At 42.4% G+C, this 26,111-nt stretch overlaps 1 protein-coding gene across 2 annotated transcripts; it reads right to left on the bottom strand.

Moving 5' to 3' along the window:
* On the bottom strand, positions 1 to 25,276 carry LOC118973965 (uncharacterized). Of its 2 annotated transcripts, XM_073239258.1 has the most exons (5): positions 25,156 to 25,276; positions 4,955 to 7,300; positions 4,659 to 4,713; positions 4,403 to 4,533; positions 1 to 4,282 (listed from the first exon to the last, which is right to left on the bottom strand). In XM_073239258.1, exons 2-5 carry the CDS (start codon positions 5,804 to 5,806, stop codon positions 3,959 to 3,961), a joined length of 1,362 nt encoding a protein of 453 aa, XP_073095359.1. In that variant the 5' UTR covers positions 5,807 to 7,300; positions 25,156 to 25,276; the 3' UTR covers positions 1 to 3,958. The 2 variants fall into 2 exon arrangements, with proteins under 2 accessions (XP_073095359.1, XP_036882548.2); XM_037026653.2 differs by lacking the exon at positions 25,156 to 25,276 and having other exon boundaries at positions 1 to 4,533.
* Positions 25,277 to 26,111: the final 835 nt, after the last annotated feature.

Below are 26,111 nucleotides of genomic sequence, written 5' to 3'. Positions count from 1 at the left end.
TCTTGATGCAACAAGCAAGAGGACTTTATTCAGGAGCCAGCTTGCTGGGGTCCAAGTGTCAGCCCGACGCAGCAGGTTTCAACAAGGACCCCAAGCACTCAAAGCCAGGGGTTTATATAGCATTTTCAAAGAGACAGTATTTTTCCACAAGCACATAACAGTGCTTTTCCACAAGCACATAACTTTTCGGCTGGTGCCACATCCTCATCCTGGGGGTTTTAGCAAGAGCAAGATAAGATCACTCTTCGAATGTTAGGGTGGTTCAGCAAGATAAGCTTGGTATGTATGATTAACTGACTGAGGTTAGCTGACTAAAGGTCACCGCTGCCAGTGTTCATGATTGATTAACTTGTTTTCTAGGCCTTACTTAGTTCCAGTTTTTCTTTTCAAAGAACGCCAGAAAATGGCTTCTAGGCCCTTAAGATGGCTACTCTTATGCCAACTTATTTCTACTCCTACTTAATGCTTAGATTCTACATTTCCCCACTTTCTTTTTGGACATTACAATCATGGAATGTTCGTTTCTTCTTGCTGTGTGAGAGAATGATATTGTTGTCTCAGCATTAGTATCTGAACAGCACTTACTCTTTCTCTAACGAAGGTTATTAGCCAGTTTAAAATGCAGGGGCCTAAGATGAGGAGTAATATGAAAATAAGCAAGGGCCCTGCCAGGGTGGATATCAGGGTTGTAAGCCATGGGGGCCGAGTAAACCAGGATTCAAATAGACTTTGGTTGGCCTCCCGCTCTCTCTTCTGTTGATCTAATCTCTCTCTAAGTTTAGACATTGAATCTCTTACTATTCCAGAATGGTCTGCATAAAAGCAGCATTCTTCTTTCAGGGCTGCACACAATCCTCCTTCTTTTAAGAACAGTAAATCTAGTCCTTGCCTATTCTGTAGTACTACTTCAGAAAGGGAAGTTAGGGACTCTTCAAGTTTAGTGATGGATTGTTCTATGGTCCTTAAGTTTTCATCAATAGCTACTCTCAGTCCCTCATAATTTTGGTTCCCTTGGATAATGGCGGCTGTCCCCATTCCTACTCCACCTGCAACTCCTACACCTAATAATACGGCTAGAGTCAAGGAGACTGGTTCTCTTCTATATCTATGTCTGGGTTCAAATTCTGTTACAAATGAGAGATCATCATGATACATCAGCTTAGGCACTAGTTGGACCATAATACAGAAATCATGGGAGGAATTGAAGGCTGAGGTGGAGACACATGGGGTCAGTCCAGTATTACAAGCCCACCATCCCTCGGGAGGAGGGACTAGATATCTGTTTTCATCTGAGGAGGCTATGGATATGGTTTCATTACACAGATTCTTATGAGTCAAGGGGACCGTTCCTAGGCACTTCTCTTTCCCAGTCACTTCAGTCAGGGTCAACTTCTTGTGGCTGCCCCAGCTACAGATTTCGTGGCTGGTTGTATTGTTAAAACTGCCCGACAGCCCCAACCCTTCATAATAAGGAGGTCCAGAGGAAAAACATAACCAACAGGATTCGGTAGTATTAGGGTTGGTGGTATTTAGAACCCGGAAAGCCCCCTCGACGAGGTTGAGGAGGCGTTTTCCGGTGCCAGAAAAAGGGGTTACTTGGTCAGGAGTGGGGGTGGAGGAAGTGGTGGCAGAGCCCACTGGTGGAACTAGGGCCTGCTTCGGGGCTGGGGTTGGGAGACGCAGCTGATCTCATAGGACAGTATTGGGTCCTACTCGGGCAGCCGGAAGGGTCTCAACTTTAAGTCTGATAGTAAATATGAGGCCTTTGTCATATCCAGATTTATAGTATCTGAGCCCCCACTGTCGTCCAGTGGCCCACCCATCATACTGGCACCCTTTATCACTGAACGTGATATTTAAGGGGTTGCATAGCCCTGTCTGCTCACAGTTAGGGGATGTGTGGTTCCGGACTACTTTAAGGAGGTCCCAACTGGACACGGGGTTCCAATAAGCATTACCCGTAGTCTCACAGCCCCAAGAGCTACAATAAAAAGATTCTAAGCCCCCACACTGTCGGGCTTGTTGGTGGGTTCGTCCGTCACGGGGGCAGACATAGAAAGTAGTGGTTTTTATCCTATTGCAGGCTTGGGGATAACTACACCTGCTATCTTCATAGGAAACCTGGCTCTGGGCTGCAGAATAATCATGGTCTGGTGGTCGAATTAGGTGGGCCTGTCTCCAGGGTATATTAGGTATGTCCCAGGTATCTAATCCAGCAGCTAGGGCACAAACATCGGGGTCCAGGGATGGCCACCAGGTCTTAAGGGGGGCAGCCTTAGAAACAGACCACACTGCCTCTCCTGTCTGAGAGTAAACCTGCCATGTCAGCAACCTGGGTTCATGGGGGTTGGGGTTTCTGGAGGGTTGGAAGTAGCAGGAGCATCAGAATCACTAATAACATGGTTCTTTCTACACAAATGAAGCTTAAGTGGGTTATCAGTCCAAGTTACTCCCCAGTCCGGGTCCGGCGGGCGTGCTTTCTTCAGATGTGAAGCATGTACCCAGGAGGAGATGCCATCCACTTTCACGGATGTGGGAGTAGTCAAGAGGACAATGAAGGGGCCTTTCCACCGAGGCTCAAGGTTTCCCGTTCAGTGTCGTCTCATGTACACAGGGTCTCCCACCCGGAACTGATGAGGTACTAAGAAGTCCTCTGGCCAATAGGCTTCCCTGATGGAGGCCCACACTTCTTTCTGCACAACTTCCAAGGCCCGTAACCTTTCAAGCAGAAACTTATTAGTTGCACATTTGGGAAATGTATGAAGATGAGCCGATTGGAGCGGAGCCGGGGCCCCAAACATTATCTCAAAGGGCGTTAGTCCAAAGCGGCCGGGGGTGTTCCTGACCCAGATAAGGCAAAGGGAAGGAGGACTAACCAATCACATAAACCAGTCTCTATGGATAATTTAGTCAAGGTCTCTTTTAAAGTTCTGTTCATCCTTTCTACCTGTCCTGAGCTCTGGGGCCTGTATGCACAATGCAATTTCCAATCTGTCCCCAGGATCTTAGCCAATCCCTGACTCACCTGGGCAACGAAGGCAGAACCATTATCAGAGCCGATTACCTTTGGGATTCCAAACCTTGGAAATATCTCTTCAAGTATCTTCTTGGACACCATCTGAGCTGTCTTGGTCTTGGTAGGGAAAGCTTCCGTCCATCCTGAAAAGGTATCTAAAAAGACTAGGAGGTACTTATGTCCATACTTAGCAGGCTTAATTTCAGTGAAGTCAACTTCCCAGTAAGCTCCTGGTCGATCCCCGTGAAGCCTTTTTCCGTATATTACTTGATGTTTGTTCACATTTAACAATTGGCAAGGAAGGCAATTTCTCACCACCTCGTCTGCCATTTCTCCGAAGCCAATGACGTGATAAGGGGACTTTCGAACCAGGGCTATTAGGTTCCTGGCCCCCAAATGTGTCAACTGATGTAGTTGCCTTAAGTATTTTCCTCCCTCTTTCTGGGGCAGAATATTCTTCCCACTTCCTGACTTGTATGTTCCAAGGGGCGAGGTTTTTTGAAACCCCAGCTTGTCCATCCGAGCGAGGTCCTCGGGTGTATACTGGAAGCTTTTAGCACATGTGTCTTCCAGGTATACCCAGAGGGGTACAATGTTCATTCCCTGGGCTGCTTATTTTGTGGCTTGGTCCACTCTCTGGTTCCCTCGAGCTATTAGAGATTCATCTTTCTGATGTCCAGGGCAATGTATTATTGCTACCTCCCTGGGTCTATGGATGGCTTCTAATAAATCTAAAATTTCCTGTTTGTTTTTGATATCTTTCCCAGCAGAAGTCAACAGCCCTCTCTGTCTGTAGATAGCCCCATGTATATGTGCAGTGGCAAAAGTGTATCGGCTGTCAGTGTAGACATTGAGTCTCTTACCTTCAGCCATCCTTAGAGCCTGGGTCAGGGCAACGAGTTCTGCTTGCTGTGCGGAAGTGCCCACTGGAAGTCCGCTGGCTCACACGATCCGGTCATCGTCTACTACTGCAGCCCCCGCCATCCTCTTACCTCCCATGATGTAACTGCTTCCGTCTGTGTACCAGGTCAGGAGTCCCGGTCCCTCTAGGGGCTGATCTCGTAGGTCCCGGTGGGTCCCTGTCTCTTCAGCCAGGGTCTCCTGGCAGGTGTGAAGCACTTCTTTCCCCAAGTCAGGGAGAAGAGTAGCCGGGTTTAGGATGGCGGGCGGGGCGAATTCCACATGATCGTGATTCAGGAGCAAGGTTTGGTAGTGAGTCATTCTGGCGTTCGACATCCATCTTTCAGGTGGTTGCCGAATTACTCTCTCCAGTGCATGGGGAGCAACCACAGTGAGTTTTTGACCCAGCATAAGTTTGTCAGAATCTTTAACTAAGAGGGCCACGGCCGCCAGGACTCTCAAACAGGCAGGCAATACGCTACTTACTGGGTCCAGTTTTTTTGACAAGTAGGTGACAGGTCTCTTCCAAGGTCCCCATTGTTGGGTCAGCACTCCTCGAGCTACCCCACTCCATTCATCCACGAAGAGGACAAACGGCTTTGTCATGTCTGGCAATGCTAGAGCGGGTGCCGACAGGAGGGCCCTCTTAATATCATCAAAGGCCTGCTATTGTTCAGATCCCCAAACAAACGGGGCCGCCCCTTTTGTTAGGGGATACAGGGGGGTGGCTAAGGTAGCATACCTGGGTATCCACAGTCTACAAAATCCTGCCATCCCCAGAAACTCGCGAACCTGCCCTGGAGTAGTGGGAACCGGGATCTGTGTCACAGTCTGCTTTCGGGCTTCAGTGAGCCATCTTTTCCCTTCCCTCAGGGAATATCCCAAATAAGTCACTTGTTGGCAGATCTGTGCCTTTTTGGCAGACACCCTATACCCTAGTTTAGCAAGTTCAGTCAGAAGGGCTCCAGTGGCCTCTTGGCAGGCTTCCCAGGTAGGGGCTGCTATTAATAGGTCATCAACATACTGCAACAAGGTTACCTGTGGGTTGGAGGCTCTGTAAAAAGCCAAGTCCTGGTGTAGAGCCTCATCAAAGAGGGTGGGCGAATTCTTAAATCCTTGTGGCAGACGAGTCCAAGTCAATTGCCCAGTAGTTCCTGTGGAGGGATCTTTCCACTCAAAAGCAAACAGCGGTTGGCTATTCTGGTGCAGGCACAGACAAAAGAAAGTGTCTTTTAAATCTAGGACTGCATACCAGGTGTTTTCCGGGGCCAGGGAGCTTAGCAGATTATAAGGGTTCGGCACAGTGGGATGAATGTCCTGTACCCTCTTATTAACTTCTCTTAAATCTTGCACTGGTCGATAATCCCCTGTTCCCGCTTTCTTTACGGGCAGCAAGGGAGTGTTCCATGGGGATTTACATTTTACTAATATCCCCTGCTCTATAAGCCTCTGGATATGGGGCCTAATTCCATCTCTGGCTTCTTTACTCATTGGATATTGTCTCACAGTTACTGGTAAGGCTGAAGCTTTCAATTCTATGACCACAGGGGGCTGGTTCACAGCAAGCCCCATACCCACCATCTCTGTCCAGGCCCCTGGGAACTGGTCAAGCCACTCCTGACCAATTCGGGAGGGTTCTGGTTCCTTAAAAAGGTAGTATTCATCCTCTAATCTTATGGTCAAGATACTTAGGCTCAAAGGTTTCTTTTCTCGATTAGTCACTTGAGTTTCTTCGGTTTGAAAGGATATTTGGGCTCCTACTTTGGTCAATATGTCTCTTCCTAACAGGGGTGTGGGGCATTCCGGTATGACAAGGAATGAGTGGTTTACTCGTCCCACTCCTAAGTCTACTGTTCTTCGGGTAGTCCACGCATATTGTTTCTGGCCCATAGCCCCGATCACCCAAGACTTTTTGCCAGAGAGGGGGCCCCTAGCTTGAGTCAGTACAGAATGTTGAGCACCGGTGTCTACCAGGAACTCAACGGGTTGCCCCTCCACCTTCAGGGTTACCCTGGGCTTGGGGAGGGGCTCCAAGCCCCGTCTTCCCTAATCTTCATCCTCTAGCAGAGACAACACCTTCTTCAGAGGTCCCCGTGGTGGCTTCTTAGGGCATTCCTTCACCAAATGCCCCTTTTCCTTGCAGTATGCACATTGGTCCTTCTCTAATGTTGCCCAGGTACCCTGCCTTGCTAGCTCTGCCACTAGAGGGTGGGCGTCCCCTACCTTCTACTACTGCAGCCAAGATCCTTGTTAAATTTTTCTCATGCTTCCTGCCCCTCTTTTCCTCTTTACCTTCTCTTTCCTTCTCCTTCCTTAACTCCTTCTCTTCCTCAGTCTCCCTCTTGTGATAAACTTTTTCAGCCTCTTTCACTAAATCTTTCAGTGATAAATCTTATAGGCCCTCTAATCTCTGAAGCTTCTTCCTAATGTCGGGCGCTGATTGTCTGATAAAAGCAAGGGCCACTGAAGCGCTATGCTCTTCAGAAGTAGGATCAAAGGGAGTATACCGCCTGAAGGCTTCCATCAGGCGTTCTAGGAACACTGTGGGTGCCTCAGTGGCTCCCTGACTGACCTCTCTTACCTTGGCCAAATTAGTGGGGTGCCTCATGGCCCTGCGGAGACCCACCACCAGAGCCTGGTGATGGATGGTTAGTTGCTCCCTACCTTCTGGAGAATTAAAGTCCCAGTTGGGTCTGGTCAGCGGGAATCCCCTCTCTATATCATGAGGGAGTTGCGATGGTCGTCCGTTGGCTCCAGGCACGTTCTTTCGTGCCTCCAGGAGGATCCTTTCTCTCTCCTCCGTGGTGAAGAGCACCTGCAAAAGCTGCTGACAGTCATCCCAAGTGGGCTGGTGAGAAAACATCAGGGACTCTATCAGTCCAGTTAGTCTCTGTGATTCTTCTGAAAAGGGAGGGTGGTTAGCTTTCCAGTTATATAAATCGGTGGAGGAAAACGGCCAATACTGCAGAGGTTGGAAAGGTGGGTCCCCTTCTTCTCTGAGGATGGGAGCCCCATAAGACCGGAGAGGAAAATACCCAGGGGGTCCAAGGTAGCCCCTCGGTGGCACCGAGTTCCCTGGGCAGGTCCCGGAGCCAGCCCCACTGCCTCATCACCAGGGACTGGAGGTGTCAGGGGTGCCGGGGCTGGGGGGGCCATAGGGGCAGGAGGGTAGAGAGGGGGATCATCAACCATGAGTAAGTCTTGAGTGTCTGGGTGAACTTTGGTGGTCTCTTTTTTCTTGCTCTGAGGTTGGGTCTGGGCAAATAAGACCTGAGGGCCCATTTTCTTTTGCACCCAGGGCTTTACCCAGGGCGGTGGATTCTCCACCAACTCCTGCCAGATTGCAATGTAGGGTTGCTGATCCGGGTGTCCCTGAGGTGAGTCCTGGAAAACAACAGTTTTTACTGCTAGTAAAATGGAGAGATCGAAGGTCCCCTCTGGGGGCCACCCAACATCAAAGGTGGGCCACTCCGAGGTGCAGAAAGTCTGCCATGGTCTTTTCCTAACTTCTACTGACAAATTATGTGCCTTCGTCCTTACTTCTGTCCAATGATCTAGCGTCAGACTGAGGGGGGTCATCACTGTCTGCCCCATTGTCAGTATAACAATTATTAGACACGTGAAAGACACAAAAAACAGAGACACACACAGATTAGACACACGGCGGCTGCTCCTTGTTTTCTTCATATTTTTTACCAGAAACCGAAAGGAATCGGAGGGTTGATATTCTTGGCGCCCAAAAATCAACCCTGTCTCATCAGGTTCACCTTGCCAAAAAAACAGGTGAGAGGTCACCAGGCATCCCTGGGCAGGTCCCGGAGCCAGCCCCACTGCCTCATCACTGGCCCTCTAATCTCCCTGAGGCGTCCCCCGGGGTTGCAGCCTGCGGTGCTCCGAGTACGACTACTGACTACTGACCGCGGTCTCGAACCCTTTACGGGATCAAGATGGCTGCCAGACGGAAGGTACCCTCTTCAGAATTCTGACCGGTCGCACTGAAAGACAGAAGACGAAATACGGACAACCCAAGGCGCCACCAACCTTACCTGTTCTTCCAAGGGCGACTTAGGAAGTGAAGCAGGGTGAACGCTCAATCCCGGATGAGCCCCCAAGAAATGTTGGATCTCCCCAAAGGAGGACGCCACCCCAATTCACTCACGGAAGACGTCTCTTGATGCAACAAGCAATAGGACTTTATTCAGGTCCTTTATTCAGCTAGCTGGGGTCCAAGTGTCAGCCCGACACAGCAGGTTTCAACAAGAACGCCAAGCACTCAAAGCCAGGGGTTTATATAGCATTTTCAAAGAGACAGTATTTTTCCACAAGCACATAACAGTGTTTTTCCACAAGCACATAATTTTCGGCTGGTGCCACATCCTCATCCTGGGGGTTTTAGCAAGAGCAAGATAAGATCACTCTTCGAATGTTAGGGTGGTTCAGCAAGATAAGCTTGGTATGTATGATTAACTGACTGAGGTTAGCTGACTAAAGGTCACCGCTGCCAGTGTTCATGATTGATTAACTTGTTTTCTAGGCCTTACCTAGTTTCAGTTTTTCTTTTCAAAGAACGCCAGAAAATGGCTTCTAGGCCCTTAAGATGGCTACTCTTATGCCAACTTATTTCTACTCTTACTTAATGCTTAGATTCTACATAACCATTTTCTTACAGAAAAGAAAAAGCCAAGTGAGACTCTGGTCAGCCCAACTTAAGGCGAGCAGGAAGGAGCCTGCTGCCCTGACAACAAGAAAAAACCAAGTCATCTGCAAAATCATCATTTGCCTTAAGGCCTTGGGAGAGGTTAGGTTGCATGACAAACAACAAACCTGAAATTGAACAGGAGGCAACTCCAGGGAGAAACAAGACTTGAGCGTTGCCTTACCTATGGCGAGCAAAGAAGATGTGGCTGCGATATGTGTGGGGAAAAAAATCACCTGAAATGTTTAACAAATCATTAAAGACTGAATGTGGGCTAATAGAAAAATTTAGAACTCCTTGACGCAGTAGATGCAAGGCTCGTTTGCACCCAGTTGTAGTCTATGGTCCTTACTGGGTATACGGAACAAAGATTAGGGAGTGCTTGACCTGGATGAAGCTTCCCAGGGTGGGCAGGTCTGGAAGAGGGACCAGCTCTCAGATGCCGGTGAGCTCCTGACCCTTTTCCCCTGGAGGCAAAGTCCTTCTGCCTCTTGTCTTCACCAGGGCACAGGTGAAGGCCTGTAGCATCAAGGAAAAGGAGAAGAGTTCTCTTGCGATTATAATGGGGTTCAGTGGAGAGGTTTTAAGGGTTGCTGCTTCACCCCTGTCTTTAAGCCATCAGGCTACATCTGCACTTCAGAGGGTGCCTCTTCCCGCACACTTGTTCCCCTCCCCTGTGCTCTTGCCTTTCACTTAGTGCCACCAGCCAGGTGGGAGGAGGTCTGAGGGTAAGGTGTGCAGCCAGGCTTAACTGCCCGGGTCTCAGGGGTGAGCTTCTCTCAGCCATCTGCCCCTTACCCAGCTTGGTGCCGCTGCTGGTCAGAGCCCAGGATGAAGGAGGTGAGGGCATGAGCTCCCTGGGGAAGAGTGTTCTAGACATGGGAGGGACATAAGGTAGGAACTTGTCTGTCATATTCAAGGTACATGAAGGAAGCCAGTGTGGCTGTAAGGGAAAGGGTGACATAACACACGGGAGGCAGACCAGAGATGACTGTGCAGCTCTGTCATGAGAGACATTGAATGCCACTTGAAGGTCTTTGGCAGTGACTTTGATTGAAAAGATAAATATTGGGGAGTTTTAAGGAGGGAATTGAATTGGTCTGACTTTTGCTTTAAAAGGACTGTCTGGCTGTTGAGAAAAGGTAGTCAGGATGATGATTGGTAGGAGGCTGGTGTTATAATCTAGGAAAGGTTGGAGGCCACTCAGAACAGCGTGGTGCAGTGGGTGTAATTTGAACAGAGCCCGTTTGACATTCTAAAGGACATCAGATGGGCAGAGTTAATATAATGTAATTATTCATAGAATTATTCAAATAATGCACATCTTGAACGAAAAGCACAAATCGATAAGATTGTACACAAAAACTGGAAGTCATTAAAAGTAATGGATGAAACCTGGGAAAGAAAATAAGGCAAAGTATACCTATCCAATGTAAACATATTAATCTCTTTTCTTAATATATTCTCCAACTTGATTCAAGAAACTGCATATAATTATAGATGTTTGCAAAGTGATGTTGGTCTTATATGCATTAAGAAAGAATAATGCAGGGCAAAATTATGAAATGTAACAGTAAATCACAAGCAAGTTTAATTATAGTAGTAACAGTAATTAAAATGCAAACAGGATACTACAATTATGAAACTTTCAGCTGATATTATCCAAATGTAAATTGCAAAATAAAATCATAAAAAAGAATTTATGAAAATATTATAATTGATGCTAATAATTTGGCAACCATTACACAGAAAGTCATAGAAATATAGATAGTACAATTTAAAATTATAGTTATATTTTTAAATCTTATATTTTTCAGGTATGTATAGAGTATTTAAAAAATGGTTAAAAGTATTACACAAAGAAAAATGTCAATTTTGTAAATACACATGGTATGAGCCTCACTTCCATAAGACATTGCAAAAAACAGATATTTGGTAAACATTGATAAGAAAATCCCTCAAATAATAAAATGGAAAATATCAAATGAACAAATTATTGAGTCATCTAAGTCAGAACTATAATTGTAGAATATTTATGAAATACTGAAATGATAGTGACACAAAAGTTCATGGCTTTAAATGGTATATTGCTGGTTATAAACTCCTGCTAACTTAGCAACTTTGCATGTATTTATTGCCTCATTCTGGACCCGGATAAACTGGGTTCTCATCCCTGAATCTCCTAAGACTGCAATCACAGCCGTGGCTGGGCTACAATCCTCTCCAGAGCTGAGAGTCCTCTTTCGAGCTCAAATGCGTTTTCAGAATTCACTTTCTTGAAGTTGAAGGACTGAGTGTCCTATTAGTTGCTGGTGGTCACCAGGTCTCCTTTCAGCAACTGGCAGCCCTGCAGTCCCGTGTTGCATGGCCCTCCCACACACGGTCCAACAGCACACAGCTAACCTCAAAGCCAGCAGGACAATCCCCCACTGCCCTTTGCATAGATGGCATTTTATATAAGCATGAGGATGAGTAGCCATCAGCAGTGCCATATAGCATAACTAATTAAGGGACTAACTGTCCCATCACCTTGGCCATCATTGTATTGCTAGAAGTAAGTGACCAGGATGGAGTCACACAAGCACATACCTCCTTGGGGGTCATCTTATAAGTGTGCTTATAGTGTCCCTCTCCCTGATTCGCATAAATACGATTGTCTCAGTGTACATATGCACTTATGAATATAGAAAAAAAATTCTGAGGATGAGTATGGATGGAGTCCATCAAATATTTTGTGGTTTTTGATGATTCCATAAACTCTGATTTATGACCAGAATTCCCATGGCCAGTGTTTGTGCCTGTTCAAATCATCATGGTAAACACATTAATACCTTGTTTCTTTTCTTGACTAAAGGATCAATTATCTTTATTGGCTGTGTATAGAACTAAGCTTTAAAGCCATCAGTCATGGATCAAATACAAAAGAGAATTGCGTGTACCGTTTGAGGGAGTAATGACACAAATAGACACTTTAGCATTCCAGCTGAAAGAGTATCTGGGTCAAAGAGAAAGCGTCCTGGTGCTTCATGATACACACGCTCATATGCATGTGCACACACCATGATTGGTTCTGTAGCTAATGTAGGTTCAAATACGTTTGAGTAACATGTATACACATCTGCATGCCTTAACACATATGTGTACTTATACATGTATATACATGCGTGTACACAGAAATAACCTCATCTCACTTTTAAATAGAGGACAGAAACTTAAATATTTCAAAGTTACATAAGTGTAAATTAGAGTTGTTGATGTATTTCAAGTATTTTATAATAAATTCTTAATATATTTTACTTGTGCATACAAATACTGAAATGAAAATGAAAATATGTATTAAATTATAGTTCTGTGCTTGTTAATTTTGTTGCCCATTATCACCAACATAAATTATTGAAATTCTAATTCTGACTCTGTAAGAATGGAAATAGGTTAGCATAAGTGTAGCCATCTTAAGGGCCTAGAAGCCATTTTCTAAGTATGTGACTTAGAAAGAAAAACTGGAACTGGGTAAGGCCTTGAAAAACAAGTTAATCATGAACACCAGGTGGTGGGCAGCTGTGAACCTTGGTCAGCTAACCTTAGTCAGCTAATCTTACATACCAAGCTTATCATGCAGAACCTCCCTAAGAATTGAGGAGTGGTCTTATCTTGCTCTCACTTAACCCCAGGATGTATGACTTGCAAAAATAATGTGCAGCTGTGGAAAATTACTGAGTTAAGTGTTTTGAAAATACTATATAAACCCTTGGCTTTGAGTGCTCAGGGTCCTTGTTGAAACCCGCTGCGCCGGGCAGACACTTGGACCCCAGCTAGCTGGAATAATAAACCTATTGCTTGTTGCATCGATCTGCCATGGCCTTCATCTCCTCACTGGGGGGAAGCACAGACCAGAATAAGGCCGTTGGGTCTTACATTTGGGGGATCATCCGGGATCGCGTGCCCCCCCCAGAGGAACGACAAGCCAAGGATCGGAGGCTTGCCCTGGCCAGGTATTACTGTGTTTGTATCCGTGTGTCTCTTGTCAAACCTGTAAGAACGTTCTGTGTTTAATCAGAAAGTGCCTTGCCGGATAGTGAGCGCACTCAGTGTTTTTGTTCACGAACAAACCTGAAACCTGTATAAGCCTGTAAGAGCTCCAATCTGTATCTGGGTCAGCATTGACTTAGGTGGATGCGCTGGCAGGTCACCGGCCAAGGGTCTTGGGAGACGTCCCTTGCCCCCGTCTGGAGGACGAGGTCCTCATCTGTGAGGAAAGTCGGCTGCCGGTGCAGTCCCACAAGCCCTCAACTCAGTTTCAGTTTTGCCTCCACGGCCACGGCAGATTCTTCTCTGTAGGCGCCTGTTTGTTGTTTGTTGTGTTTGTCTTAGTCTTGTTGACATAAGAAATGGGACAGACTCAGACGACCCCCTAAGTGTGTAAATGAATATATCTTTCTATCTCCGGATGGTATTAATGAAATTGATTTAAAGACAAGCACTTGTGAAAATTGGGCATTCTAAAACTTCCAGAAAATCTGATAAAAAATGTTAAGCATTAATGCTAATTTAGGTTTGCCTGAGGCAGGCATGTCCTTGTAGTTATCAACTGACTAAGTTTACCTAAGGTCATTTAAGTCATGTTATCTGCTAAATCTTTTAAGAATAAAATGCTTAAAGGCTTAGCTTTGTCTAATATTCAGTAAAGGTCTTGTAAGTAATCTAGCATAGTTGTTACAAATGAGTGAACTAAATGAATGTGGCAAGTGAACACCTTTGTGTTACAGTGTGTATACCTACCTACAGCCTGAGAATCTTTGTAGTAACCTAAAACCTTAAAGTTTTGCTAAGTTAAGAACATATACTCTGTTTAGTGAGAGATTGTGCTGTAAAGCTCATGGTTACAGAAATTATAAAATGTGTTCATAAATTTGTCAATCTAAAGAATGTTATTTTAACAGTTCACAATAGCCTACTTCTCAGTGTTCACTGGAAATTAAAGTTTCTAATGGTTTTAAGTTCTAATTAAAACTACTTAAAGTAATAAAGAAAACATTTCTCTATGCTAAAAGATGTATGTTTTAATAAGAGAAAGTATAAAGAATGAAAACTCGTCTGCATGCTAAAGAATGTGTTTTTGATAAAAGAAAGTAACTTTGTTCTAAAGTACAGCTATTTATTTAAAGAGGGACAAAGAGAGAGAGCAGTGTGGTGCAGCAGCCTGGTGCCTTTTGTTGTGGCGGATCCGCTCAGCCTGTTGCTTTGGAGGAGGGTCAGGATGTTTAGAGATAAGGCGGGATAAACCCAGGCAAGCCCAGGCATAATTTTCATACAGATATAGCTGTGCTATGTGAAATTAAAGCAAGTGAGTCTTGATATCAAGTACACAGCAAAATTAGAATCTCATTTCCAGTTAAAAAAAAAGTTTTCTTTAACTGTAAGTCTGCTCTTAATGTTGAAAGATTGCAAAAGGTTCTCTAATTGTTTTATCAAAGCAGTTTCTCATACTTAAAGTCTCAGTGAGTTGCCAGAATATTTTTTAAAAAAATGAAATCTTAATATTAAAAAGACTAAAAGCTAAAGTTTGTTAACAACTGTGTAACCTTTATTTGCCTTTAAAATATTTTGTTATTGAAAACGATTGCATGGCATGAGAAATTGAATTATTTATTCCATAAATTTTTATAAGTGGAAAAATCTCTAACCAACAAATGATTAAAGTTGTTACTGATTATTTGTTTTCTTAATTTATCCTCCTAAGCAGAATGGTAACAAAGCTTTTTTCAGCTGATTAAATGCACTTAGTTAACAAACCAAAATTTATTCTTAAAAATTAAACTGTGTAGAATCTGGACAAGATTATGTTTCTCCCATAAAAACAGGTTTCACTGTAAAGGTTTAGATAGACAAATGTGTGACCACTTTTGAGAAAGGTTGTAATAGATTTTTTTGAGAACCACCAGGTCTTCTTGTTTAATTTATATGCTGTGGATATGTTTGTATGTTTTAAAAAACATGGAGGACTCTCCATATTTTTTAATGCAAATGATTTTATAAGCTGCTATGCAAATTCTATTAAAAGCTCTATCTACTATTAAAGAGTAAAACATTCTTGAAGCTTTCAGGGAAGACCTGTAGACTTAAGCACTTTCTCTGCTTTTTTGTATCTGGTCTTGTACACTTATGCTGAGTTATGTTCTTATTATTTTCACTGTTTGTAAGCTATTGATTGTATCACCACAACCCACTATTGATGCCATGAATGAAATGGCTGGTTAGAAAGCCAAAGGTCATCATTTTTCAATCCCTAAATGAAGAGGTAAAATGCCTGATCTCTTTCATCTCAAAGCATATTTCTGGTCAGATCTGAATACCTGTGTGAAAGAGACATTTAAATTTGAGATTCTGCTTAAACTTTTAAGTTGAATTTGACTATAGCCATATTCATTCTTTTGTATGTATCTCTAACAGGTCTTTTGTATGCCTGGTGATATTATACTCTGCCTTGAGTTTAGACAGTTCTTTCAGCTAAATGTGAATTCTTGTTATAGCTTTTTTTTTCCCTTCCTGAAGATGAAAGCAGAGGAATCTACCATCTGCTAATGTTGGATTCTCCCAGAGGAGAACGCCGCCCCAAATCACTCATGAAAGACGTCTCTTGATGCAATAAGCAAGAGGAATTTATTCAGGAACCAGCTAGCTGGGGTCCAAGTTAGCCTGAAGCAGCGGGTCTCAACAAGGACCCTGAGCACACAAAGCCAGAAGGTTTTATAGCATTTTCAAAGGGGGCAACATTTTCCACAATCACAATACAGTTTTTTCATAGACACATAAATCTTTGCCTGGGGCCACATCCTGGGGTCTGGTTAGATAAGATTACCTTCGGAATGTTTAGGGTGGTTCTAGTAAGATAAGCTTGGTGTGTATGATTAATTGATTTGAGGTCAGCTAACTAAAGGTCACTACATTTAACACTGGCTGACTAACTTGTTTTTCAAGATTCTAATAATTTTCCTCCTTCTAGGTTAGGGGTGGTATTTAAGCCTTTAAGATGGCTGTACTTATGCTAACTTTTGATTCTTCAGATCCTACATTTCCCCACTTCTCTTTAGGGACATTCCAATCATGGAATGTTTGTGTTTCCTTGTTGGGTGAGTGAATGATATTGTTGCTTCAACATCAGTACATGAACGGCACTCACTCTTTCTCTAACAAAAGTTATCAGCAGATTTAGTATGCAGGGTCCTAAAGTGAGGAGCAACACAAGGATGAGTAAGGGCCCAGACAGAGTGGATATCAGGGTTGTAAACTACGGGGATCTAGTGAACCAAGATTCAAATAGCCCTTGGCTGGCTTCCCGTTCTTTCTTTCTCTGGTCTAGCCCTTCTCTAAGCTTTGACATTGAATCTCTTACTATTCCGGAATGGTCTGCATAAAAGCAGCATTCTTCTTTTAAAGCTGCACACAGTCCTCCTTCTTTTAGGAACAGCAGATCCAGCCCTCGTCTATTCTGCAAGACTACTTCAGAGAGGGAAGTCAGAGATTCTTCAAGTTTTGTAATGGATTGCTCTATGGTCTTTAAGTCTTCATCAATAGCTGTCCTTAGTCCTTCATAATGTTGGTTCCCTTGGACAATAGCGGCTGCCCCCGTTCTCACTCTGGCTGCGACTCCTATCTCTAACAACACAGCTAAGGTCAGCGAGACCGGCTCTCTCTTATATCTATGCCTAGGTTCAAATTCAGCTACGAATGAGAGATCATCATGATACATCAACCTGGGCACCAGCTGGACCATGATACAGAAATCACGGGAGGAGTTGAAGGCAGAAGTAGAGACACATGGGGTCACTCCAGTGTTACAAGCCCACTATCCCTCGGGAGGAGGGATTAAATACCTGTTTTTACCAGGGAAGGCTATGGGTATGGTCTCATTCTTTCTTCTACAGATAGAGACTCTAGCTGCTGCTAGGGAAAAGGGGCGATGACCGCTCTGGCTGCTTCGTGCTGAGAAGGGGGTGCAGTAAAGGGTGCAGCTAGGTCTCCATCACTGGTCAGTTGAGAGGGCCTCAGAAGGCTGGCGCTTCCATTCTGGGTTTCATTTCTATTACTATTTGCAGTTTTGTGGCTTCTAGGCAAGATAAAGCAAATTGAGTTATTAGGTTATGTAGTTGGATTTTTTATTCTGGAAGGAGGCCGCATTATTGAAACAATACTTTTCTCTAAAATCACTCTCATTTTTACTAGAAGTAACTAGGTTAAGAAAATAATTAACAGCTGGCTTGATTATTTGCACAGGTGCAGCAAGAAGAGCAATTGATTACACAGGCTCTTTTAAATATGCTTTGCTGGAACTTTTTGTAAGGAATTTCAGATTGAACTTTTAAAGGCTTCTTGAGGCCAGACAGCCAAGCCAGACTTGCCATCAGGCTTTGCCTGCAGTACCTGTAGATTTGGATGAATTCTTCTCTTCTCGAGGTCTCTGCACCTGCCAGGAAGTGACCTTCTTTACTCACCTGGTAAGGCTGCTGGGAACTCTGTAAGCAAGGTACCAGGCCAGTTCTTCCAAGGGGCTTTGTTGGCTTTATAAAGTCAATCTTAGTTCCTTAAAGTTGTTCACATCTGAGTCCATACACATGTCTCTCAGGTATGACATTCCAGTCAAAGCCCTGGTAGTATAACCAGTGTTCTTAAGTAGTCTTCTCACAAGGAAAGCAGATTCTTATTGAACTCGTGCAAATAAACATACTGCCATGGAATACAAAAACAGTCACTGAAAGTTTTTAAACTCTGGAGGGATCAGGTAGAGAGAAGGATGTTTCAATTCTGAGTCATTTACTAAACTGTTGTCAGTTTAAGAGAACAAGGTTAAAACACTTTATCAGCAACATTTGAAACAAAAAGACACAAAATCATTTTGTTTAGTTTATGTAAACTTATGTAACTAATACCTGTAATGCTCAAATCTAGTTCTTTACTAGTTTAGGAATAATAAAACTGACTATAAATGACAAAAGACTTACAAATGACAATGGTTAAAGATCTGATGAGAGCTTACTGTAAGACAGTTGACATAAGGAAATTCTGATATTTCTGTAATACAAAACATTCACTAACAAAATTTAGCATCATTTTCCTTGACAGTGCTTTTCTGGTAAATATATATATATATATATATATATCAGATAAACAAGCCAAACCAGTCAAATACTTTCTCCAATGAGAAAAAAATCTTCTGACATGTTCCAGGGGCCCTCTGGAACATGTCAGAGTTAACTAGAGGTAAAAGCACTTTTTTGCATTTAATTCTATTAGAACTGTCTATCATTGCACATTTATCATCTATATACCCAGCACAGTAAACGAGATACTTTAAAAAGGTGGGGCAGCAGGGGAGACTGCTGCTGTCAGTTTCTTCAGGAAGGGAAAAAAAGCTACAATAAGAATTCACATTTAGCTGAAAGAACTGTCTAAACTCAAGGCAGAGTATAATCATTTAGGGACTGAGAAATGATGACCTTTGGCTTACAATCAATAGCTTACAAACAGTGAAAATAATAAGAACATAACTCAGCATAAGTGTACAAGACCAGATACAAAAAAGCAGAGAAAGTGCTTAAGTCTACAGGTCTTCCCTGAAAGCTTCAAGAATGTTTTACTCTTTAATAGTAGATAGAGCTTTTTAATAGAATTTGCATAGCAGCTTATAAGATCATTTGCATTAAAAAAATATGGAGTCCTCCATGTTTTTTAAAACATACAAACATATCCACAGCATATAAATTAAACAAGAAGACCTGGTGGTTCTCAAAAAAATCTATTACAACTTTTCTCAAAAGTAGTCACACGTTCGTCCATCTAAACTTTTACAGTGAAACCTGTTTTTCTGGGAGAAACATAATCTTGTCCAGATTCTACAGTTTAATTTTTAAGAATAAATTTTGGTTTGTTAACTAAGTGCATTTAATCAGCTGAAAAAAGCTTTGTTACCATTCTGCTTAGGAGGATAAATTAAGAAAACAAATAATCAGTAACAACTTTAATCATTTGTTGGTTAGAGATTTTTCCACTTATAAAAATATATGGAATAAATAATTCAATTTCTCAGGCCATTCAATCATTTTCAATAACAAAATATTTCAAAGGCAAATAAAGGTTATACAGTTGTTAACAAACTTTAGCTTTTAGTCTTTTTAATATTACGATTTCATTTTTTTTTTAATATTCTGGCAACTCACTGAGACTTTAAGCATGAGAAACTGCTTTGATCTTTCAACATTAAGAGCAGACTAATAGTTAAAGAAAACTGTTTAACTGGAAACGAGATTCTAATTTTGCTGTGCACTCAATACCAAGACTTACTCGCTTCAATTTCACATAGCATGACTATACTAACTCTTCCACAAGCCTTCTACAACTTTCTTTTTACATTCAGTGTTCTCTCTCTTTAAACAAATAGCTGCATTTCAGAACAATCACTATCTTTTACTTTCAACCAAACGAATTTCCGTTCTTTACACTTTCTCTCATCAAAACATACATCTTCCAGCAGAGAAATGCCCTCTCCATCACCTTAAGCAGTTCTAACCAGAACTCAAAACTATTTGAAACTTCAACCTCCAGTGAACACTGAGAAGCAGGACACTGCAAACTGTCAAACCAACATTCCTTAGACTGACAAACTTATGAACACATTCTACAATTTCTGCAACCATGAGCTTCACAGCACAATCTCCCAGAAAACACAGAGCACATCTTCTCAACTTAACAAAACTCTAAGGCTTTAAGTTACTACAAAGATTCTCAGGCTGCAGGTAGGCATACACACTGCAACACACAATTAAAAAGGTGTTCACTTGCCACACTTATCCAGCTCACCTACCTGCAACAACTACGCTAGCCTACTCACAAGACCCCCACTGAACACTAGACAAAGCCAAGCTTCTAAGCATTCTATTCTTAAAAGATTTAGCAGATAACATGACTCAAATGACTCTAGGTAAACTCAGGCAGCTGACAACTACCAAGACATGCCCTCCTTTGGCAAACTCAAATTAGCATTAATGCTTAACACTTTTTATCAGGTTTTCTGGAAGTTTTAGAATACTCAATTTTCACAAGCGCTTGTCTTTAAATCAATTTCATTAATACCATCCGGAGGTAGAAAGATATATTCATTTACACACTTAGGGGGTTGTCTGAATATGTCCCATTGTCAGTATTGTTGGATTCCCCTGAGGAAGGCGCCGCCCCAAATCACTCACCAAAGACGTTTCTTGATGCAACAAGCAAGAGGAATTTATTCGGAAGCCAACTAGTTGGGGTCCAAGTCAGCCCGTCGCGGCAGGTCTCAACGAGGACCCTGAGTACTTACAACTAAGTGGTTATATAGGATTTTCTGAGGCATTCAGCCCTAGAGAATTACCATGGTTACAGATTATGTTGTAGTAACAAGATAACAATACTACATAGCAAGATAACAATACTACAAAGGCAGTAATTTTTCAAACCTACGATTTCTGGGTTAGTGCCACGTCCTGGGGGTGTAGCAAGGTAGGGTCAGCTTTTATGCTTAACTAACCGAAAGGTTAGCGCTGCCAGCAGTCATGATTGATTAACTTGTTTTTCCAGAGGAGTTACCTGGTTTCAGTTGTTCCCTCTGAGTCATATATCAGAATGGCTTTTTGGGCTTCAAGATGGCTACTCTTAGGCTAACTTATTTCTCAGGGAGGTTGGGGTCCTACATTCCCCACTTCTTTTTCTGAACATTCTAATCATGGAATGTTGGTGTCTTCTTGATGTGTGAGGGTATGATACTGTTGTCTCAGCATTAGCACCTGCACAGCACTTACTCTTTCTCTAATAAAGGTTATTACTCGATTTAAAATGCAGGGACCTAAGGTGAGGAGCAATATAAAAATAAGCAGGGGTCCTGCCAAAGTGGATATTAGAGTTGTAAGCCATGGGGATCTAGAAAACCAGGATTCAAACAGGCTCTGGTTAGCTTCTCGTTCTCGCTTTCGCTGATCTAATCTTTCTCTTAATTTAGACATTGAGTCTCTTACTACTCCAGTATGGTCTGCATAGAAGCAACATTCTTCTTTTTGAGCTGCACACAATCCACTTTCTTTTAGAAATAGTAAATCTAACCCTCATCTATTTTGCAGCACTACTTCAGAGAGAGAGGTTAGGGACTTTTCAAGTTTAGAAATAGACTGTTCTATAGTTCTCAAATCTTCATCGATAGCTATTCTTAGTCCTTCATAATGTTGGTTTTCTTGTATAATTGCAGCTGCCCCTGGTCCTACTCCGGCTGCGACTCCTACTCTTAGTAATACAGCTAGAGTGAGTGAGACTGGCTCTCTTTTATACCTTAGTTTAGGTTCTAATTCTGCCACGAATGATAAGTCATCATGATACATTAGTCTGGGTACTAACTGGACTATGATACAGAAATCACGGGAGGAGTTGAAGGCAGAAGTAGAGACACATGGGGTCACTCCAGTGTTACAAGCCCACCATCCCTTGGGAGGAGGGATTAAATACCTGTTTTTACCAGGGAAGGCTATGGGTATGGTCTCATTCTTTCTTCTACAGATACTCTAGCTGCTGCTAGGGAAAAGGGGCGATGACCGCTCTGGCTGCTTCGTGCTGAGAAGGGGGCGCAGTAAAGGGTGCAGCTAGGTCTCCATCACTGGTCAGTTGAGAGAGCTTCAGAAGGCTGGCGCTTCTATTCTGGGTTTCATTTTTATTACTATTTGCAGTTTTGTGGCTTCTAGGCAAGATAAAACAAATTGTGTTATTAGGTTATGTAGCAACATCTGGAGTTGGATTTTTTATTCTGGAAGGAGGCTACATTATTGAAACGATACTTCTCTCTAAAATCACTCTCATTTTTACTAGAAGTAACTAGGTTAAGAAAATAATTAACAGCTGGCTTGATTATTTGCACAGGTGCAGCAAGAAGAGCAATTGATTACACAGGCTCTTTTAAATATGCTTTGCTGGAACTTTTTGTAAGGAATTTCAGATTGAACTTTTAAAGGCCTCTTGAGGCCAGACAGCCAAGCCAGACTTGCCATCAGGCTTTACCTGCAGTACCTGTAGATTTGGATGAATTCTTCTCTTCTCGAGGTCTCTGCACCTGCCAGGAAGTGACCTTCTTTACTCACCTGGTAAGGCTGCTGGGAACTCTGTAAGCAAGGTACTAGGCCAGTTCTTCCAAGGGGCTTTGTTGGCTTTATAAAGTCAATCTTAGTTCTTTAAAGTTGTTCACATCTGAGTCTATGCACATGTCTCTCAGGTACGACATTCCAGTCAAAGCCCTGGTAGTATAACCAGTGTTCTTAAGTAGTCTTCTCACAAGGAAAGCAGATTCTTATTGAACTCGTGCAAATAAACATACTGCCATGGAATATAAAAACAGTCACTGAAAGTTTTTAAACTCTGGAGGGATCAAGTAGAGAGAAGGATGTTTCAATTCTGCTCATAAAGATAGTCATTTACTAAACTGTTGTCAGTTTAAGAGAACAAGGTTAAAACATTTTACCAGCAACATTTGAAACAAAAAGACACAAAATCATTTTCTTTAGTTTATGTAATCTTATGTAACTAATACCTGTTCTGCTGAAATCTAGTTCTTTACCAGTTTAGGGATAATACTATAAATGACAAAAGACTTACAAATGACAATGGTTAAAGATCTGATGAGAGCTTACTGTAAAACAGTTGACATAAGGAAATTCTGATATTTCTGTAATACAAAACATTTAGTAACAAAGTTTAGCATCATTCTCTTTGACAGTGCTTTCCTGGTAAATAAATAAATATATATCAGATAAATAAGCCAAATTAGTCAAATACTTTCTCTAGTGAGAAAAAATTCTTCTGACATGTTCCAGGGGCCCTCTGGAAAATATCAGAGTTAACTAGAGGTAAAAGCACCTTTTTGCATTTAATTTTTTTAGAACTATCATTACACATTTATTGTCTATATACTCAGCACAGTAAACGAGGTATCTTAAAAAGTGGGGCAGCAGGGGAGATTGCTGCTGTCAATTTTTAAAGACAACATACAGAAAGTCAAACTAATTTTAGGTTACTAAGCATTCTTGAGAGAATGGTAGCAGATGGTAGATTCTTCTGCTTTCATCTTCAGGAGGGGAAAAAAGCTACAATAAGAATTCATATTTAGCTGAAAGAACTGTCTAAACTCAAGGCAGAGTATAATATCACCAGGCATACAAAAGACCTGTTAGAGATACATACAAAGAATGAATATGGCTATAGTCAAATTCAACTTAAAAGTTTAAGCAGAATCTCAAATTTAAATGTCTCTTTCTTTCACACAGATTTTCAGATATGACCAGAAATATGATTTGAGATGAAAGAGGTCAGGCATTTTACTTCTTCATTTAGGGACTGAGAAATGATGACCTTTGGCTTACAATCAATAGCTTACAAACAGTGAAAATAATAAGAACATAACTCAGCATAAGTGTCTAAGACCAGATACAAAAAAACAGAGAAAGTGCTTAAGTTTACAGGTCTTCCCTGAAAGCTTCAAGAATGTTTTACTCTTTAATAGTAGATATAAGCTGCTATGCAAATTCTATTAAAAGCTCTAAGATTATTTGCATTAAAAAATATGGAGAGTCCCCCATGTTTTTTTTTTTTTTTAAAACATACAGCATATAAATTAAACAAGAAGACCTGGTGGTTCTCAAAAAATCTATTACAACTTTTCTCAAAAGTGGTCACACGTTCATCTATCTAAACCTTTACAGTGAAACCTGTTTTTCTGGGAGAAACATAATCTTGTCCAGATTCTACAGTTTAATAAATTTTGGTTTGTTAACTAAGTGCATTTAATCAGCTGAAAAAAGCTTTGTTACTATTCTGCTTAGGAATTCATTTTTTCAGGCCATGCAATCAATTTTAATAGCAAAATATTTCAAAGGCAAATAAAGGTTATACAGTTGTTAACAAACTTTAGCTTTTAGTCTCTTTAACTTTACGATTTCATGGCAACTCACTGAGACTTTAAGCATGAGAAACTGCTGTGATCTTTCAACATTAAGAGCAGACTAACAGTTAAAGAAAACTGTTTAACTGGAAATGAGATTTTAATTTTGCTGTGCACTTGATATCAAGACTCACTTGCTTTAATTTCACTAGGCACGACTATATCTGTAAGAATATAGTAATTTATTCTTCATTTGCCCCATGGTCCCAAGCACATAAGCCGGTGAGAATTATGCCTGGGCCTGCCTGCGGCTTGACTGGGTTTATCTCCCTAACCCTTCCCCCAAAGCAACAGGCTGAGCGGATCTTCCACAACAAAAGGCACCACGCTGTTTTCTCTCTTTGTCTCTCTTTAAATAAATAGCTGTACTTTAGAACAAAGTTACTTTCTTTTATCACAAAACACATTCTTTAGCATGCAGAAGAGTTTTCATTTTTTATACTTTTTCTTATTAAAACATGCATCTTCTAGCATAGAGAAATGCCCTCTCTATCACTTTAAGCAGTTCTAACCAGAACTCAAAACTATTAGAAACTTCAAGCTCCAGTGAACACTGAGAAGCAGGACACTGCAAACTGTCAAACTAACATTTCCTAGACTGACAAACTTACGAACACATTCTACAATTTCTGCAACCATGAGCTTCACAGCACAATCTCCCAGCAAACACAGAGCACATCTTCTCAACTTAACAAAACTCTAAGGCTTTAAGTTACTACAAAGATTCTCAGGCTGCAGGTAGGCATACACACTGCAACACACAATTAAAAAGGTGTTCACTTGCCACACTTATCCAGTTCACCTACCTGCAACAACTATGCTAGCCTACTCACAAGACCCCCACTGAACACTAGACAAAGCCAAGCTTCTAAGCATTCTATTCTTAAAAGATTTAGCAGATAACATGACTCAAATGACTCTAGGTAAACTCAGGCAGCCGACAACTACCAGGACATGCCCGCCTCAGGCAAACTCAAATTAGCATTAATGCTTAACACTTTTTTATCAGGTTTTCTGGAAGTTTTAGAACACTCAATTTTCACAAGCGCTTGTCTTTAAATCAATTTCATTAATACCATCCGGAGGTAGAAAGATATATTCATTTACACACTTAGGGGGTTGTCTGAGTCTGTCCCATTGTCAGTATAACAATTATTAGGCACATGAAAGACACAAAAAACAGAGACACACACAGATTAGACACACAGCGGCCGCTTTTTGTTTTTTCTCAGATTTTCTAACAGAAACCGAAAGGAATCAGAGGGTTGATATTCCTGGCGCCTGAAAATCAACCCTATCTCATCAGATTCACCTTGCCAGAAAAACAGACGGGAGGCTACCAGGCGTCCCTGGCCTCCCAACCTCCCTGGGGCGTCCCCCAGGGTTGCAGCCTGCGGTGCTCTAGTACGTCTACCGACCGCAGTCACAGCCCCTTTATGGGATTGAGATGGCTGCCAGACAGCGGGTACCCTTCAGAACTCCGACCGGTCTCACTGAAACAGAAAACAGAACACATACAACTCAAGGCGCCACTAATCTTACCTCTTCCTCCAAGAGCGACTTCGGGAGTGAAGCGGGGTGAGCGCATGATCCCGGACGAGCCCCCAAATGTTGGATTCCCCTGAGGAAGGCGCCGCCCCAAATCACTCACCAAAGACGTTTCTTGATGCAACAAGCAAGAGGAATTTATTCGGAAGCCAACTAGTTGGGGTCCAAGTCAGCCCGTCGCGGCAGGTCTCAACGAGGACCCTGAGTACTTACAACTAAGTGGTTATATAGGATTTTCTGAGGCATTCAGCCCTAGAGAATTACCATGGTTACAGATTATGTTGTAGTAACAAGATAACAATACTACATAGCAAGATAACAATACTACAAAGGCAGTAATTTTTCAAACCTACGATTTCTGGGTTAGTGCCACGTCCTGGGGGTGTAGCAAGGTAGGGTCAGCTTTTATGCTTAACTAACCGAAAGGTTAGCGCTGCCAGCAGTCATGATTGATTAACTTGTTTTTCCAGAGGAGTTACCTGGTTTCAGTTGTTCCCTCTGAGTCATATATCAGAATGGCTTTTTGGGCTTCAAGATGGCTACTCTTAGGCTAACTTATTTCTCAGGGAGGTTGGGGTCCTACAGTATAACAATTATTAGGCACGTGAAAGACACAAAAAACAGACACACGCAGATTAGACACACAGCGGCCGCTTTTTGTTTTTTCTCAGATTTTCAAACAGAAACCGAAAGGAATCAGAGGGTTGATATTCCTGGCACCTGAAAATCAACCCTATCTCATCAGATTCACCTTGCCGGAAAAACAGACGGGAGGCTACCAGGCGTCCCTGGCCTCCCAACCTCCCCGAGGCGTCCCCCAGGGTTGCAGCCTGCGGTGCTCCTAGTACGTCTACCGACTGCAGTCTTGACCCCTTTACGGGATCGGGACAGCTGCCAGACAGTGGGTACCCCCTTTCAGAATTCTGACCGGTCTCACTGAAAAACAGAAA

Source organism: Manis javanica, chromosome 6 (genome assembly GCF_040802235.1).
Source record: "Manis javanica isolate MJ-LG chromosome 6, MJ_LKY, whole genome shotgun sequence".
Classification (NCBI taxonomy): domain Eukaryota; kingdom Metazoa; phylum Chordata; class Mammalia; order Pholidota; family Manidae; genus Manis; species Manis javanica.
The sequence above is the reverse complement of the archived record's forward strand: the minus strand, read 5'-3'. Positions and strand labels throughout refer to the sequence as shown.

Bases quoted from the DNA above. Each gene is read 5' to 3' on its own strand.
- LOC118973965 (XM_037026653.2), bottom strand. From the start codon at position 5,806: ATGGGCCAGAAACAATATGCGTGGACTACCCGAAGAACAGTAGACTTA. The intron at 4,714-4,954 runs GTAACCTTGTTG...CCACTACTCCAG, and splicing joins ACAGAGCCTCCAACCCACAG to GGCAGGTTCGCGAGTTTCTG. The intron at 4,534-4,658 runs GTATGCTACCTT...CACCCGCTCTAG, and splicing joins TGTAGACTGTGGATACCCAG to CATTGCCAGACATGACAAAG.